This window comes from Macrobrachium nipponense, chromosome 3 (assembly GCF_015104395.2).
Source record: "Macrobrachium nipponense isolate FS-2020 chromosome 3, ASM1510439v2, whole genome shotgun sequence".
Classification (NCBI taxonomy): Eukaryota; Metazoa; Arthropoda; class Malacostraca; order Decapoda; family Palaemonidae; genus Macrobrachium; species Macrobrachium nipponense.
Window position 1 is genome coordinate 111,943,904 of NC_087202.1, and position 14,490 is coordinate 111,958,393.

Below are 14,490 nucleotides of genomic sequence, written 5' to 3' on the forward strand. Positions count from 1 at the left end.
TTTTTTCCTTACGGCTGTTATCCGTAAGTAATGTTTGGTTCCTCTCATCTCCCTTGGATATCTTAGTAGAGAGGTTCTTTCTTGTCTAGAGGAGATGATTCAAACAGGCTAGTTGAACAAGTTAACAACTTTATTCTGTAACTCCATACTAGGAGATGCAGCTCGGTCGGACGACCGATATGTTTGAGATTTGGCGTGGAACTGCCATTCTAAAGCATCACGTTCGATAGCGGAACATTAGCTATCTCAGCAATTCATATAAAAACACATACGTAGTTCGCCGGCTCGGAAGTTACAAGTTTCCGGCGTAGGTTAACAGGTCAACCGCTTCCCATGGAAGTTGTTGTGCAAAGTTATCATAACATAAAAATGTTGACAAAGCTGTGAGCTAGATCAGGCTACTGCAGACAGTGCATAGCGTAATCTAAGGTCTGCTTTGGTCACGTAGAACCCTCCTAATGCCATGACCCCAGGTCACTGGTTTATATATATAATGTAATTCTTACATTAGGCTCGGTCTGCTACCTATTCAAGCCTTGAATAACAAAAAAAATTACTTTAAACATTGTTCATCATAGGAGCGTGCTCGTCATACTAAGTGATTAAATGCACAAAAAGGTTCTGTTACATACCCTTGTTGACATATTCATAAACAAAGATAAATGCATGGAAAATATAGATCCATGTTTGGTAATCAATAATGATTATGTACCCAAAATAATAAAATGGTAAAAATCAAAAACATGTATACATGATTAATATGATAAACAGGTAACCTGATTAAGAATAATGGTTACTAAATAAGATTATAGCATGATCATGGATAATTGTTAAAGAGTACTTGTCACTCTTTATAATAGATAAATATAATTGTATAATAGTATAACAATGTAATTCTGCAGAAATTCAATATATAGGGCTGATATTTTTATTAGGTGCCCGAAAAATACCTTTAGGAATATATTAATGTATATTTGGCCTATAATGATTTATTAGGCGCCCTGGAGATACTTTAACTGTTCAAATGCAAAGGCGTGAGTCTTTCTTGTCCTACATTTTTGCCAGCATACGGACCGCTTTTCACACACACAATTCCAGACAATTCCCTAGGCACGAACTGAAATGGCCAGGTTCAGGCGGCCCTAAACCGCAAAAGACTTGAGTTTAACGGGTACGTCATCCAGACGGGCCAGTACGTTCCCTTGGAGATCCTTCTGTTTACGCCTCAGCCTACGCCAAGCAAAGATGTTTGACGGCGATAACCAATATGGCCGTCACGCTGAACACGGCTAGCGGAATGTAGTAGCGAAGATGTTCTCCACCTGCATAAGTCGATGACGCGTGGGTCATCTCAGCCAGTTGCGTCAGACGATGAGCTACTCGCGCGTTGTATGGGAGAGGTAGTGATGGGATGATTGTTGTAGCCCACGTGTAGTTCGCGAAATACGCCTTCTCACGTATTATCGTGTTGACCCCTCCCTCTGACGGTATAATTTGTAGATGTCCCCGTACAACCATCGGCTGCTACGAAGATAGGGGCAATGGGCGGTGGATGTGTCCGGACACACGACGTCGAATCCGGCCTTATCATAACGGATCCAGGAACCATTATTCATCCTGTAATTGAATTTATTACCGAAAAAGGGATAAAGTTTCCCCAGACAACCTTCGCTTGTATGAGAGAGAGATAGGATAGAATTCAAAAGAGTCAGCTGTACAAATTTTATTATTCATGGCTTCTGAACAGTGAGTGAGTTTATCTAAGTCCTTTAATGACTGTAAATGATTTCTTATCAGAAGAATCAGTACATGCCCTGTTAAATTGGATATTACTGGATTTGAGTTTATTCGTCATAAAAGTAGGAAACGGTGCTATTTTGTATGATTGCCAAGCATCGGAAGAATCAAAAGGAATCGTGATCATAATTCTATAATTTTCAACGCTGACTGATAGGTTAGGCTATCATAGATTCTACTTTATGGGCATCCAATAAAGGAATATACCCTAGCTTCTCCCGTCCGTTTTCCACACTATCCCCATTGTCTCATTTCCCATTCTTCACCATGATAATACTTCTTGAATGGAATACTATAGAATTTAGGCCAAAGGCCAAGCACTGGGAGATTATTCTTGTTGCATCTAAGGTTAATTCAGGGGTATTGGTCCTACTTCCTGTTTTAAATCTATCATTATTTTTTATAAGCTGGGAGATTAATAGCACTTCAGTTCACTAAGAATGGGTTCCATTTCTGAGTTTTGTCTATTATGTGGCAGAATTCAAGGAAGATTCATTAACTAAATACACTAAAGGGTAGCCAATTTCTTGTGGCATACAATTCCTAGCGGATTAAGGTCAGTGGCCCCTACCATTGCCATGGTGGATGACTGATAAAAACCATTGTATCCATAGTTGAAATCAGGGAGAGGAAAGAAAGCACTCAACACCTTAATCCTGACCATCATTGGCGAGCATTATAAGCATAGCCTCGATTATGATGGTCAATCTAACCCTTTATGTAACAGATGTCATCCTATAAGGCAGCAGGCCTGGACTCAAGTGATCTCTCAGAAGCAGGGATTCATCTCCTTGAAGGTAGTTTGTACAGGCAGTCCCCCAGTTATCGGTGGGGGTTCTGTGCCAGTGGGCTTGATAAGTGAAAATCTCATTAATCGAAACTCGGCAATTTATGGCACTTCTGTAAAGCCCGCCACTAACGTTCAGTTATGCCTGCGCAGTTTTAACTGCACAGTTGGACTGTGCAGTTATAACTGAACATTAGTGTGGACAACCTGCACAGTTTTTCTGGCCTGCGCAGGCAGCCTGAGTAAATGCTCATCTCAATCGTTGAACCTCGGTCTAAATGGCTGCACGTGCATTGCAACTTATGTGGTGGAGGTAACTTTTTTGGCTCAGTACGCTATCCGTCCACGGACAGATAACATTTACTAATTAGAACATTGAGATGGTTTTATTAAATAGAAAAGTGTTTATACCTAAATTGATGATATATTGGATTTATTTGTTTTTAATAATTGATACGGAAGTCAGAATAATATAATTTATAATTTTGCCATTTTTCCACGGGAAACATCATAGTGTATATGGAAGGCTGAAAGTAGCAGCATCATTCTTGAATGTCTTGTAGATTTCACTTAAACCTTCTATTTGAATGAGATTTTGCTATGGCAAGTCAAATCCAAAGGCTATCGTAACAGATAAAGCTTGTGTGTGTTTATTCGTAGTTATAAACCATGTATGCGAGATAGTTTTTCTCTGAGAATAAATATTTATTATGGCAAAATAATGTCAAACAAGAAATAGGCCTATATGCATTCTATTCATGATTATGCACCATGTATGTAATTCGTTTTTAAATTGAGAACAAAATAATATTCTACTTTCTGAAGAAACAAAATCAACAAAATTGGACTGTGTGTTTTTTCATTACTTACATCTCAAAGAAGTTTGCTTTTATATGAAATTAGACTAAAGAACAGACTAATGATACATGAGAAGACAGTAGTAAAACTAAGGATTTTCATTCATTGTAAAACATGTCATGAGAAAGTAAATCTTTAAACGAAAACAAATCAGTATTAACCCCTTTTAATGAAATAGAAAAAAATATTAGGCCTAGTGTATGCGTCATCTTTGAAACGAAAGCAAATGATTACGATCTTAATTATCTTTCCATGGAACTCTTCCTTCATCCATAAAATATTCAATAAACATTATGATAGTCCTTGGGGCCAAATTTAAACTTTACAAATTCACATGGGAGTATTTAATTAGTTTTTATCAACTACACTTTCACTGGACATCTTACTTGACGTTTATGAGATTTCTTTACGATATCAGCAAGCTAATTACAGCCAGAGCATCATGTGTTGATGCCATGGCTCCTAAGGAGAACTTTGGAAACGGCCTATATCGATAGTAGCGAAGATTTGCCTGCACAGTCCGACTGTGCAGTTATAACTGTGCAGGCATAACTGAACGTTAGTTGGCAAGCTAAGGATTGTTATGTATCGGTGCCGTAACTCTATTATCTGGGCTGATAATGGAACTCGTCACATTATGCCGCTGAAAATTGTCAATTTTATGGCGCTAGACAAGGATCGCCATTAACAGAGTCCGCCAATAACCCGGGACTGCCTGTATATAACGCAACCCAATTACCCCCAACAATTCAGAGAAGTAGTTCAAGAGTTTTATTGCTATTTCATTGTTACTTTTTATGAAATACAACTAATTCCACACACTATTCAGATTTGCAATAGCCCACTTATAATGCACAGAAAAATGTCACTGCAGATCTTTGATTTTAAAACTGTTCTTAAATCATCTGTGAAATTGTAAAAAAGTGCCTCAGATACATTATTAAAAACTTAATTCTTTGGATACAATTAAAATATTTTAAATTGTTGTATTCATACAAATGAATTCTCTGGCATAGTGGATTATTCATTGTCAGAGCCAACTACACTGATTACTAAATATTATTACTTAACAAAACAAGCCCATTCAAAGATGCCTCACAATGTTATCAGAAGGCTTAGTAAAAAAATTACATCTTTATAGGAATAAAGATGACCAAAACATATATCACACAAGATTCTCACATGGTCACTTGATGTCAACACCACATGCTGACCCAGTGAAATGTAACAGATGTCAAATACCCATGACAGTACAGCATTTGCTTGTTGAGTGCCCAAATTGGACCCAGCAAAGATCTATTTATCTGCGGAGTTCAGAAATGAAAAATATTCTTGCGGAAAGCAGGGATTTTTCAATTAATAAAATCATAAATTTTTTAAATAAGACGGGTTTTTTTCTCAAATAAAATCTAATTTTTTTTTTTTTTTTTTTTTTTTTTTTTTTTTTTTTTTTTTGTTTTTTTTTTTTTTTTTTTTTTTTTTTTTTTTTTTCTCAGGATTGATCCCTGAGAACCATCCCGAGAAAGAGTCTACTTGAGACTCAGAGGTCTGGAAAAAACTAACACCCTATTAAATAATAATCATTATCATAGTTCATCTTTAAACAGTTAGACTTTCCATATAAAATCCACTGTCACTGCCAGTAGAATCCATCTTATTCTTTAAAGTCATAATAATGAAGAGGAATAAGAAATATGAGAATAAAAATGGTTTGAGAGAAATTGCTTTAGCCATGCTACCATCTCCATGCAATACCTTCATATGATGCTTTTCCCCAAAAAACTTATATACGTACAGTACATCCATTGTATTGTGGTTTATAAGATGATAAAGCCATGATATTATTAATAATAAGCCAGTGGAATAAGTTCGTGAAGATGCTTTCAAACATTAGCAACATGATAAAAGCTTCTAAATAATGGATGGTTGGCAATTCATACATTTTAACATGCAATTTTAATATCTTTTAAGGTGACATTATATATATAAGTCTATTTCCAATCTATACATAACTGTATAATTATTATATTCTTAATTATACTATACTGTCATGAGTGAGACAGCTAATGTTTTCATAAAAGTGAAAATAAATAATAAAACACTCGCAACTTTTAATGGTTATTTTCAAAAAGAATACAAATCTTCCCCAGATATATTTAGAAGAGTGCACATTACTTTTTGAATATTGCTGATCTGTAATATCTCAACTCCTCAATACTTTCCTTTATGTCATCAAGAGCTCTATGGGAGAGTTTCTTGGAGGGTGCATTTGTGAACTCCTCTGGATACCAGCGTCTGGAAATAAAATTAATAAAGAAATCAGAGCTATGAATAATTAGTCAAAGTATCTTGCATTTTCACAAAAAATGAAAATACTGCACTACCCAGTATGAATAATGATTATGATTATCAATAGGACTTAATTTTTATTAAGGGATGAGAAACAGCTCAATGAAAAAACATTTTACTCTTGGAAATATACATGCATACTGTATGGCTTACAATTGTTTGAAAATAACCCAGTCCCCCTATGTATTCAGCCATGCACATTTTTTTTTTTTTACTGGAAACATTGGTATGTACGCAATTCATGAGATGAGAGAGAGAACAAAATGCACATTAAAAAATTTCAATAAAGGCAGTCCCAGTTATCGGCGATTTGGTTTCATGGTGCTTGTTTAGTGCTGAAATACACTGATTTCCGGTTATCAGCGCAGGTAAAGGAGTATTGGGGCCAATACATATCTTACAGAGGTGTCATTAATCAGTTATCAGTGCTGATATGCCAAAAATATAGCAAATTTTCAGTTACCAGTGATTTTCACTTATCAAGCTGCTGGAACAGAACCCCTGCCGTTAACCGGGGACTACCTGTACATATCTATAAAATGTACAGAGTACACAGAATATCAATATGTGCAATACTGTGTACTATACCTATGTACATATGTATGTGTACACTAATGATGTAGGCAAATGACACAAGATCTCTGCCCAAGCTCATATCTCTTGGTTGTGCGTGATTTAGTTGATTACTACGGAAACGATGCATATTTTTTGGAATAATGCCCTAAGATGATTTCCAAACCACCCTGCTACGTCTAAGGTTTCTGGCAAAAAGTCTAAAGCACCAGAAGAAGATTATGAAACTCTAGGAGAACGTAGACATTGTTGCAATATTAAGAGAGGGCAAAAGTCATGAAGAAGCAGCCTGTTATGGCGTGACAGGAAGTGCTGTCTTCTTCATTAGGCAGGAATATGAAGATGGTAGAAACCTTGCGATGGCCCTTAGTGTAGAATAACTCTCTGCCCTTGTTCATGCACTCTCAATCCCTCTGATGGAGTACAATTTAAAAGAATTTCAAGACCTGCATAAAATCTCAGGAAAGCCAAGGAGCTGAAACTATGATAGAGGCATGGGATCATTTGGAGGAAATCTTACCACTTAATTTTTCAAATTGAGTCTTAAGTAATGATCTCATGACGTCCTATCATAACACCATGAAAATGAACAAGTACCTTCAACATGATGCAGACTCATGAAATCCCTGACAAAGCAGCTCTTGAAGAAGGGGAAGAGGTGCCCTCAGAGATGTAACTCCTCTACTTTGTTGTGCAGCCATATCTTTGTCATTCAGGGACTGCACAGCTAATTCATCATCATCATCTATAATCAACATTCATCACCAGTGAGTACCAGCACGATTTTAATCTTACTACAGCAATACCTAAATCTTACGCGATTTGAGTTTTGCGAATTCGCAGACACTCAAACTTTTTATTGGAACCTAACTAAATGGCATACATGATTTTTTCTCACACAAGCGACATTTGCGAAATCCTCGAGAAACCCTGCAGAATGTTATGTTTAACTTTTGATGTAGTATAATTTTGAAGTTTTCATGCTTTTATGTGTAAAAATCTGTTTGAAAAATTTATTATTTTTATTTTTGTACATGCATAAATGATACAAGGTAATTACAGCATGTACATTAGTGTACTTTTACAAGATGTGATACCCATTCGCAAATTTACTGCACTTTTCAAAGATTATACCCCTGCGGAAGGTGTTTGTTTAATCTTTTAAGTATTTTTATAAGTTTTCATGCTTTTAAGTAAAAAATTGGCAAGGAAAATTTGTATTACAGTCCAACATTTTAATGGACATATGTATTTGTCTCTCTCTCTCTTAGTCCAATATTCTTAATGGACATATGTAACTCTCTCTCTCTCTCTTATTTGTAGTTAGCGATCGCACATATTTTTACAACTTGTTGTTTCTCTGAATGTTTTACCTGTGCAGTACATAATTTTGAATTGAATTTTACCTTTAACCTCAACGAACTTTACGTGAATGTTTTCTTTATTTCAATGAACTGTGTATCATGACTGTGTATTATGAAGTTTACCTAGAGGCGCAACGAAAGTGTCTTTTCCTCTGTGAGTGAAAAAGAAAATGGCATCCCATGAACTAGGGGTAACATTAGTATTCCTACGTATCTACTGTAAATGGACTAGTAATGTGGCAAATACAGTACCTTTTATGATACTGTACTCTACTTTTACATTGACCATTTATTTCTTTTTTAAGGGTAATGTATTAAGCTAACTTTTAATTGAATTACAGTATAGCCTTTTTCAACTTCTTGGGGAAGGTAGGGGAAATTTTTAGATTTTTTTTTCTTTCACATTATGCATTTGCATATCTTCCTCTTTCCATTGATGTGTTTTTTTCGTAAATTGGCCGACCTCGAACTTACATGAATCGTTGCCTTGCACGAGGGGTTCAGGATCCTAAACTCTTGTAAATTCGAGCTATTACTGTATTATTATTATATTATTGCAGGTACCCAGTGTATTATGTATATATTATTTAATCTTATTTAATATTACTGTACTCTGTTTTATTATTTAATTTTATCACTAATTGTACTGTAGTTAACTATTATTAGTAGAGGCAGTCCCCGGTTATCGGCAGGTTTTTTCGTTCCCAAGGGGGTGCTGATCAGCGAAAACCGCCATTAACTGAAACTTGGCGACTTATAGTGCCGATAACCGGTTATCGGCACCATAAGCAACATTATGGCATCTCTGTTTGGTTATATTATGGCACCATAAGGCCTTATGGCGCCCATAAGGCCTTATGGCGCCAATAACCGGAACTCAGCCTGTTATGGTGCCATAAATCACCGACTGCCATAAAACTGGATCGCCGATAACTGAGTTTGCCGATAACCGGGGACTGCTTGTATTGCCATACATTAAAATTTAATGTTAATAATGTAATTACAGTAAATAATATGAAAATACAGGATAGTTCTACGAAAAAATGCAAAAATACGCGAATAATTAATAGATATGTTCCTCAGAAAAATCTGGGAGTAGGCAAGTTTCCCCGCAAATAATTTATAGATAGGTTCCACAGAAAAAATTCTTTGAATTGGTGAGTCCACGAATAGAGGCGGTGAATTGTGAGTCCACGAATAGAGGCGGTCAACTGCAACTTTCAGAAGGAAAGAGAAAGAGTGAGCATATGTGTGCACAAGTGAGTTTAGTTTTCTTGTTCCTCAAATACTGTCTAACATGTTAAACAAAAACTCAGAAACCTAAGATGGTTACAGTTATTTATGAGCCTCCTTCTACTACTTTACAATCATACTAAAAGACTGTCTAACATGTCAATTACAAGCCTCCTCCTACTTTACAAGCATACTACTCCAGCAGATTAACAATCATACTCAAAGGTCTGCTTAACTTCATGGCCCATTAGCAAGTACATACATACTGTAATATCTAGTAATAAAATGCTCTGAACCTGGAAAGTATAACAAAAAACCTAATACTATATATCAATCAGTATGTTATGCAACACAATTCAGCATAGCTACAATGTTTAAGCCTGGACTGAAAACCCACAAGTTCTTGAAGTTGTTGCCTAAAGGATCCCAAAGATGAATCATTTTGTTGAGTACTAGGTGTAGAAGTCGAAGCAGTGGCAATCGAACTCTTCTTAATACAACGATCGACTGGCAAGCGAAGCAACTCAAGTAGGTGGAGGCAAACGAGTCAAACTCCTTTCAACAAGCTCTGAAGGGAGTCGACAGCCTGAAAGCAAGTACGCTGATCCGAGCGCTTTAGTGCCAGAATATGTCTGTTGCCAGAATGATCCTGACTGTCTGATGTCAAATGGCTGAATCCTGAATGAACTGATCAGATGCAAAACTACAAGATGGGTTGTAGGACTCCTAAGCTCCTTTGACTTCTTCACTGGAGGAGTCGAACAACCTGCGAATGAAGCATGTATCTTCAGCGGGCAAGAGACCACAACACGAGTTTGCTGCTTCTCTTCAGGCGACAAGACTTCTGAGTTATATGAAAACTACACTGTACTTACATCTATGCCTTTCCAACGGCGTTTAGTCAAAGCCCTTGAGTCGACAGGCTCGACAGAGTTGGTGACAGCCTGTGGGCAAACCCCCCTCCCCAAGTCTTCCCCAACGACCTCTGGTAGTCTTCTCCGGATGCGGGGGTGGGGGAGCGAGACAGTGACCTTTGTCTAGGAGGACTTGGGGGACTGATAGCCACCTCCTCAGACATAACACTGACACCAGGCACTTCACTATACTTGGTACTGGTCGACTGCTTGACAAAAGCACAAAATGACAACTCTAAATCCATAAGAGATTTGGCCAAACACTCAAATTTCTTATCCATTTTGGACTCCAAGCTGGCAATGGTGTTAAGATTGGAAGCATTGGATACCAGGACAGGAGTTAGTGGCAAAGAAGTAAGAGGACTAATGATAGGAGATATGTTTAGATAAAAGTGGGGAAAAAAAGAAAAAGTGGGGAAGAAAAAGTAGACTTCTTTGCCTCTAAGAGCAAAGGAGTTGCTTAAATAGTATTAGACTTACTTTTGGCCCTACGAGCTGCCTTTCTCTTCCTATACTTTTCCATCTTCTCTAAATGAGATTAAAAGTTCTTCCAAGCCTGATCATCTAAGTCCTGACATTCAGAGGAAGTTGAGTCTTTGCCACATTCCTACCCCCTACACTTCACGCACTTGGAGTGCGGGCTCATAGCACAGCTTAGCCATCCTAGTTTTACAGTCTTCGCTGCAAAACCTAACTGCTGACGAACTCAAGTCCTACATATTAATACTAGACCTTATTTAGCTAAATGGAAGCTAAAAAGCAGCTAACAAAAACAACAACCGAAAAAAGTACTTCATCAAATATGAAGATAAACCGCAACATCGACGAAAAAACAACTGCGAGAACCACTGCAATGATGTTCACTTTCGTGGCCAGCAGAAAAAAAATTGATGACAGTTACCTCAGCAGTCTGGGGTGTTCCCAAAAGTGGGGGGTGGGTCCCTTATCACCTGCACTAACAGCGGCAGCGTTTGCTGCCACCAAAAAATTTTGAATTTTCAACTGCCAGGTAAGAAAGTTTACAGCTACGTAATTGTTTGGTAAGTCATTTAAGTGAAAATACTGGATACATAAATAATAGCTGTTTAAGTTACTACTTCCAAAATGTCTTAACCATTAACATTCAACCAAACAAATACAGTACTACTAAAACAAATTAAAGCTAAAATACTTTGCATCAAATTATAAAAACATCATATAACCTTCAACTATGTAACATACCTGCATAATTCTTTAACAGTAGATACATCTACAATACGATAATGAAGATGTTTCATCAATTTTGGCATGTATTTATCCAGAAAACGTTGTCAGCATGTACTGAATTCCCAGCCAAAGGAGCTTTCCTGAAATACAGTACAGTACAGTACAGTACATTTAAATTAACTTTAAATAATAGAAACTTTAAAAATTCTATTAGCAAGTACGATTCAACTGAAATAATGTTAATCCAAGAAATATCTTGCATAATTACTCCTTTCCTAATACATAAATCTATACTATCCTTTTACTTACATATGCTACTTAATATAGAAGACAACCAAGATAATTAATGCTCATTTAAAGAAACCCATCTTTATTAGAGCAAAATTTCAACTTACCACACCTGTAGTACTATGCATAGCAGATCTTGTATAGTTTACAATTTGTTGCAAGGACCTCTCTAAGACATCTAACATTACAATACACTAAATGCAAAGTAAGAATCATCTTTGTACCTACAGACAAGTTGATGGAAGACCATAATTGTCTCCCTTTCATCCATACAACCCCCATTGTACAACCCCAACCTATTTTTTCCTTGGTCCCTATCAACTGAATTAATTTTCAAACACAGGACAGAAAGGGTTCACAACCTAAATTACTTTTTCTATCACCACAATTAAGTAATAAATTAGTTACTTTAAAATTTAATTAATTAAAACACCTCAACAAACACTTTACCTTTCTCTGTATGCTCTGCTACAAACTGCAGAAGTTGATCTTCTCCTGCTTGAAGGCTGATTTTACTACTACGGCATTTTTCTGTCAAACCTGACTAAATAAAAAAAAAAATAGTAAAACTACTGTATTGAATTATATCATACCCTTTGTAAATCAACTTATTGTTTTTGTTTATGATACAAAATTAGTGCAAACTGCAAATTTCAATTTTAGCAGCACACTGCAAAAAAAAAGGCTGCTAAAAAAGGATATGCCCAAGATTACATATATGCTGAAAAGAGTACACCTGATATAAAAAATAATAATTTAATACTGTAAGCTAAAAATATCAAATATTTCTATGAGGAAAACTAGGTTAACAAAAAGAAACTTGCAAGAATCCATACATCAACGTGACTCATCAATTATTACAGAGTAAGTCAGTCAAAAAGCTCAGTGTATAAAAAGCAAAACATATCAGTTCTATTTAATAAAGCCTCACTTGAGCCCAGCTGAAACACTAGCTCACAAACAGTTACATACCAAATCATTCCTTCATTGTAAGGGTTAAAATTAAAACCTGAGAAGTCATACCAGAAACTTGAGTTTTTGCTGGGTGGGACATTAAATTGTGGTGAGAAAATTTTGGGGCATCCCAACAAGAAGATGCAGAAGTCCAAGTTGCTTTGCTAAATACCTTGGAGCAAAATAGAAGCTAAAACCTATTTTCCAAAGCTAATGCATTACAATATTACTCCATACCATAAAAATGGTGTCATCCTTCCAGATGAGGAAAAGATTCAGAGGAATTGGTGAGAGATATGACTGTTCATAGTGTAAAGGAGAAAGTGATACAATTAACAGGAAAGAGGGTGAGTGGATCTGTGTTTGTAACATAAGCAGTACTGGGAAGACTGGGAAGTAAAAAGAAAAAGCTGTATTTGTAAGACATGAACATAGATATGATATGCAATTCGTATATGGTAAAAAGAGTACTAATTTGCTAGGAGCAATTAAGCTTTAATGAAGGCAATAATCCACTGATGAATTATTTAGACATTAAAGTGCATGTTATGATGTGTTAAGTGGGCCCAGACAAAAGTTTGTTATCTCCATTTTTGTTTTATCTTTATGGAGGAAGTGATGATAGACGAGAGAAAGACATGGCAATTTAGGCACAGTACAAAGTTGTGAGATGGGAAGTGGTTATGAATGGAACCAGAAATGGACATGTGCAGATAAATGTGTCAATTGGGAATGGTGGAAAAAAAATGCAAACACTAGCTTTAGGAATAGTGGAAAAAAAAATGCAGAATGCTAGCAAAAGAGTTTGATAGATGTGAACTGCAAAGATCTGGTAGAAGTATTTTTAGGGAAGCAGTATTTTTAAACACTGCAGCAATATGTCATTTTTACATTAAGTTTTATATTTACATACTTTCCATAGCTAAAGTTTCAACTTGCACAGCAGCTTAAATTTTGAAATTCTCTGTAGTGCTACTTTGTTTCTGTGGGTGACTAGCCCAGCCCACTTTCGGGGAAAGAGCTTTAATTTGTTTGTGCCCTTCATGTCCATGCATGGGAGGAGGGAGGGCTCTGCTTTTGTAATTATTTGGTAAGTATATATAAAACTTAATTATATCATAAATAATAATAGTAACCTACCAAGTAATTACATAGCAATTAGTTTCTACTCTAAGGCAGCTTGAAATTTTCAACATTTTGGACATTGCGGTAGCACTCTGTTCTGTGTGTCAGTACTTGCTAATGGGATCAAATTAGTTTCTGCCAGTCAATGATGTTACATGGTGGTTGAGCAGCTCTTGGAATTTTTGATCATCGGATGGTTGTGGTTTTTCACCAGTTGGGCGTCGTATTGCAATTGCTTTGGTAACACTAATTACATTACCTTAGCTTTGACTGATATCTGATTTTGACTTCTGATTTGCATTATCTCAGACTCTAGTTTATCCAGTATCAGGTTTTGCAGCAAAGGCTGTCAAAAGAGACTGACTTCTGCTAAACATGACTCCCATACTGTGTGTTGTATTCATGTGGAGGACAAGTTTGTTCTTTTAACTCTTTCTTGCAATTAATCTAAAGGCTGGGACAAGGGGAAAATGGCAGTCATTAGAATCACATTTAATTAAACTTAAATGTGACAGGAGTAGGAAAGCAGCTGCTAGAGTTGAGTCTAATACTACTAGTCAGGTGAGTTCACCTAAAGATGATAAACCATAACTTACGCATTTTTTGACTGTTTTCACCCATTACTAGTCCTTCGACTTTCCCTTCAACTCCAATTCCCGGCTCCCTTCTTCGGAACCCAGTGCCATTGCCAGTCTCAAGGTGCGGATAGACGAAAAGTTTGGTCTATTGTGAACACAGTGGCCCAAATTGGGACTTCTGTGAAAGTCCTTATGGAACAAAGTGAACACTAGTTTTAGAGCAAGTGCAGCAGTGGAGGAGGTGGCTATCCATCCCACCGACGCTCCTAGACCAAGGTCCCTGCTAAACCCCACCCCTGGCCCTGATTGGAAGAAAACTGGCAGTCCAAGGGATGTCAGTGGGGTTTCGCCACCAGTGGGTAGATGGCCCCCCTCAAACGAGCCTGTTGAATATCAGTCCCAGGACTTGTTAGGCAGCCACTGGAAAGGCGCCCATACGATATTTTATGCCCTCAACTTATACA

At 36.8% G+C, this 14,490-nt stretch overlaps 1 protein-coding gene across 1 annotated transcript; it reads right to left on the minus strand.

Annotated features, from left to right (window-relative positions):
• Positions 1–5,548: 5,548 nt before the first annotated feature.
• LOC135222474 (oligoribonuclease, mitochondrial-like) lies at positions 5,549–13,749 on the minus strand. The gene is given in 5 exon segments (XM_064260561.1): positions 5,549–5,737; positions 11,097–11,184; positions 11,187–11,221; positions 11,813–11,913; positions 13,708–13,749. Coding segments are annotated over 5 exon segments (390 nt in total). The 3' UTR covers positions 5,549–5,613.
• Between the last annotated feature and the right edge of the window lie 741 nt (positions 13,750–14,490).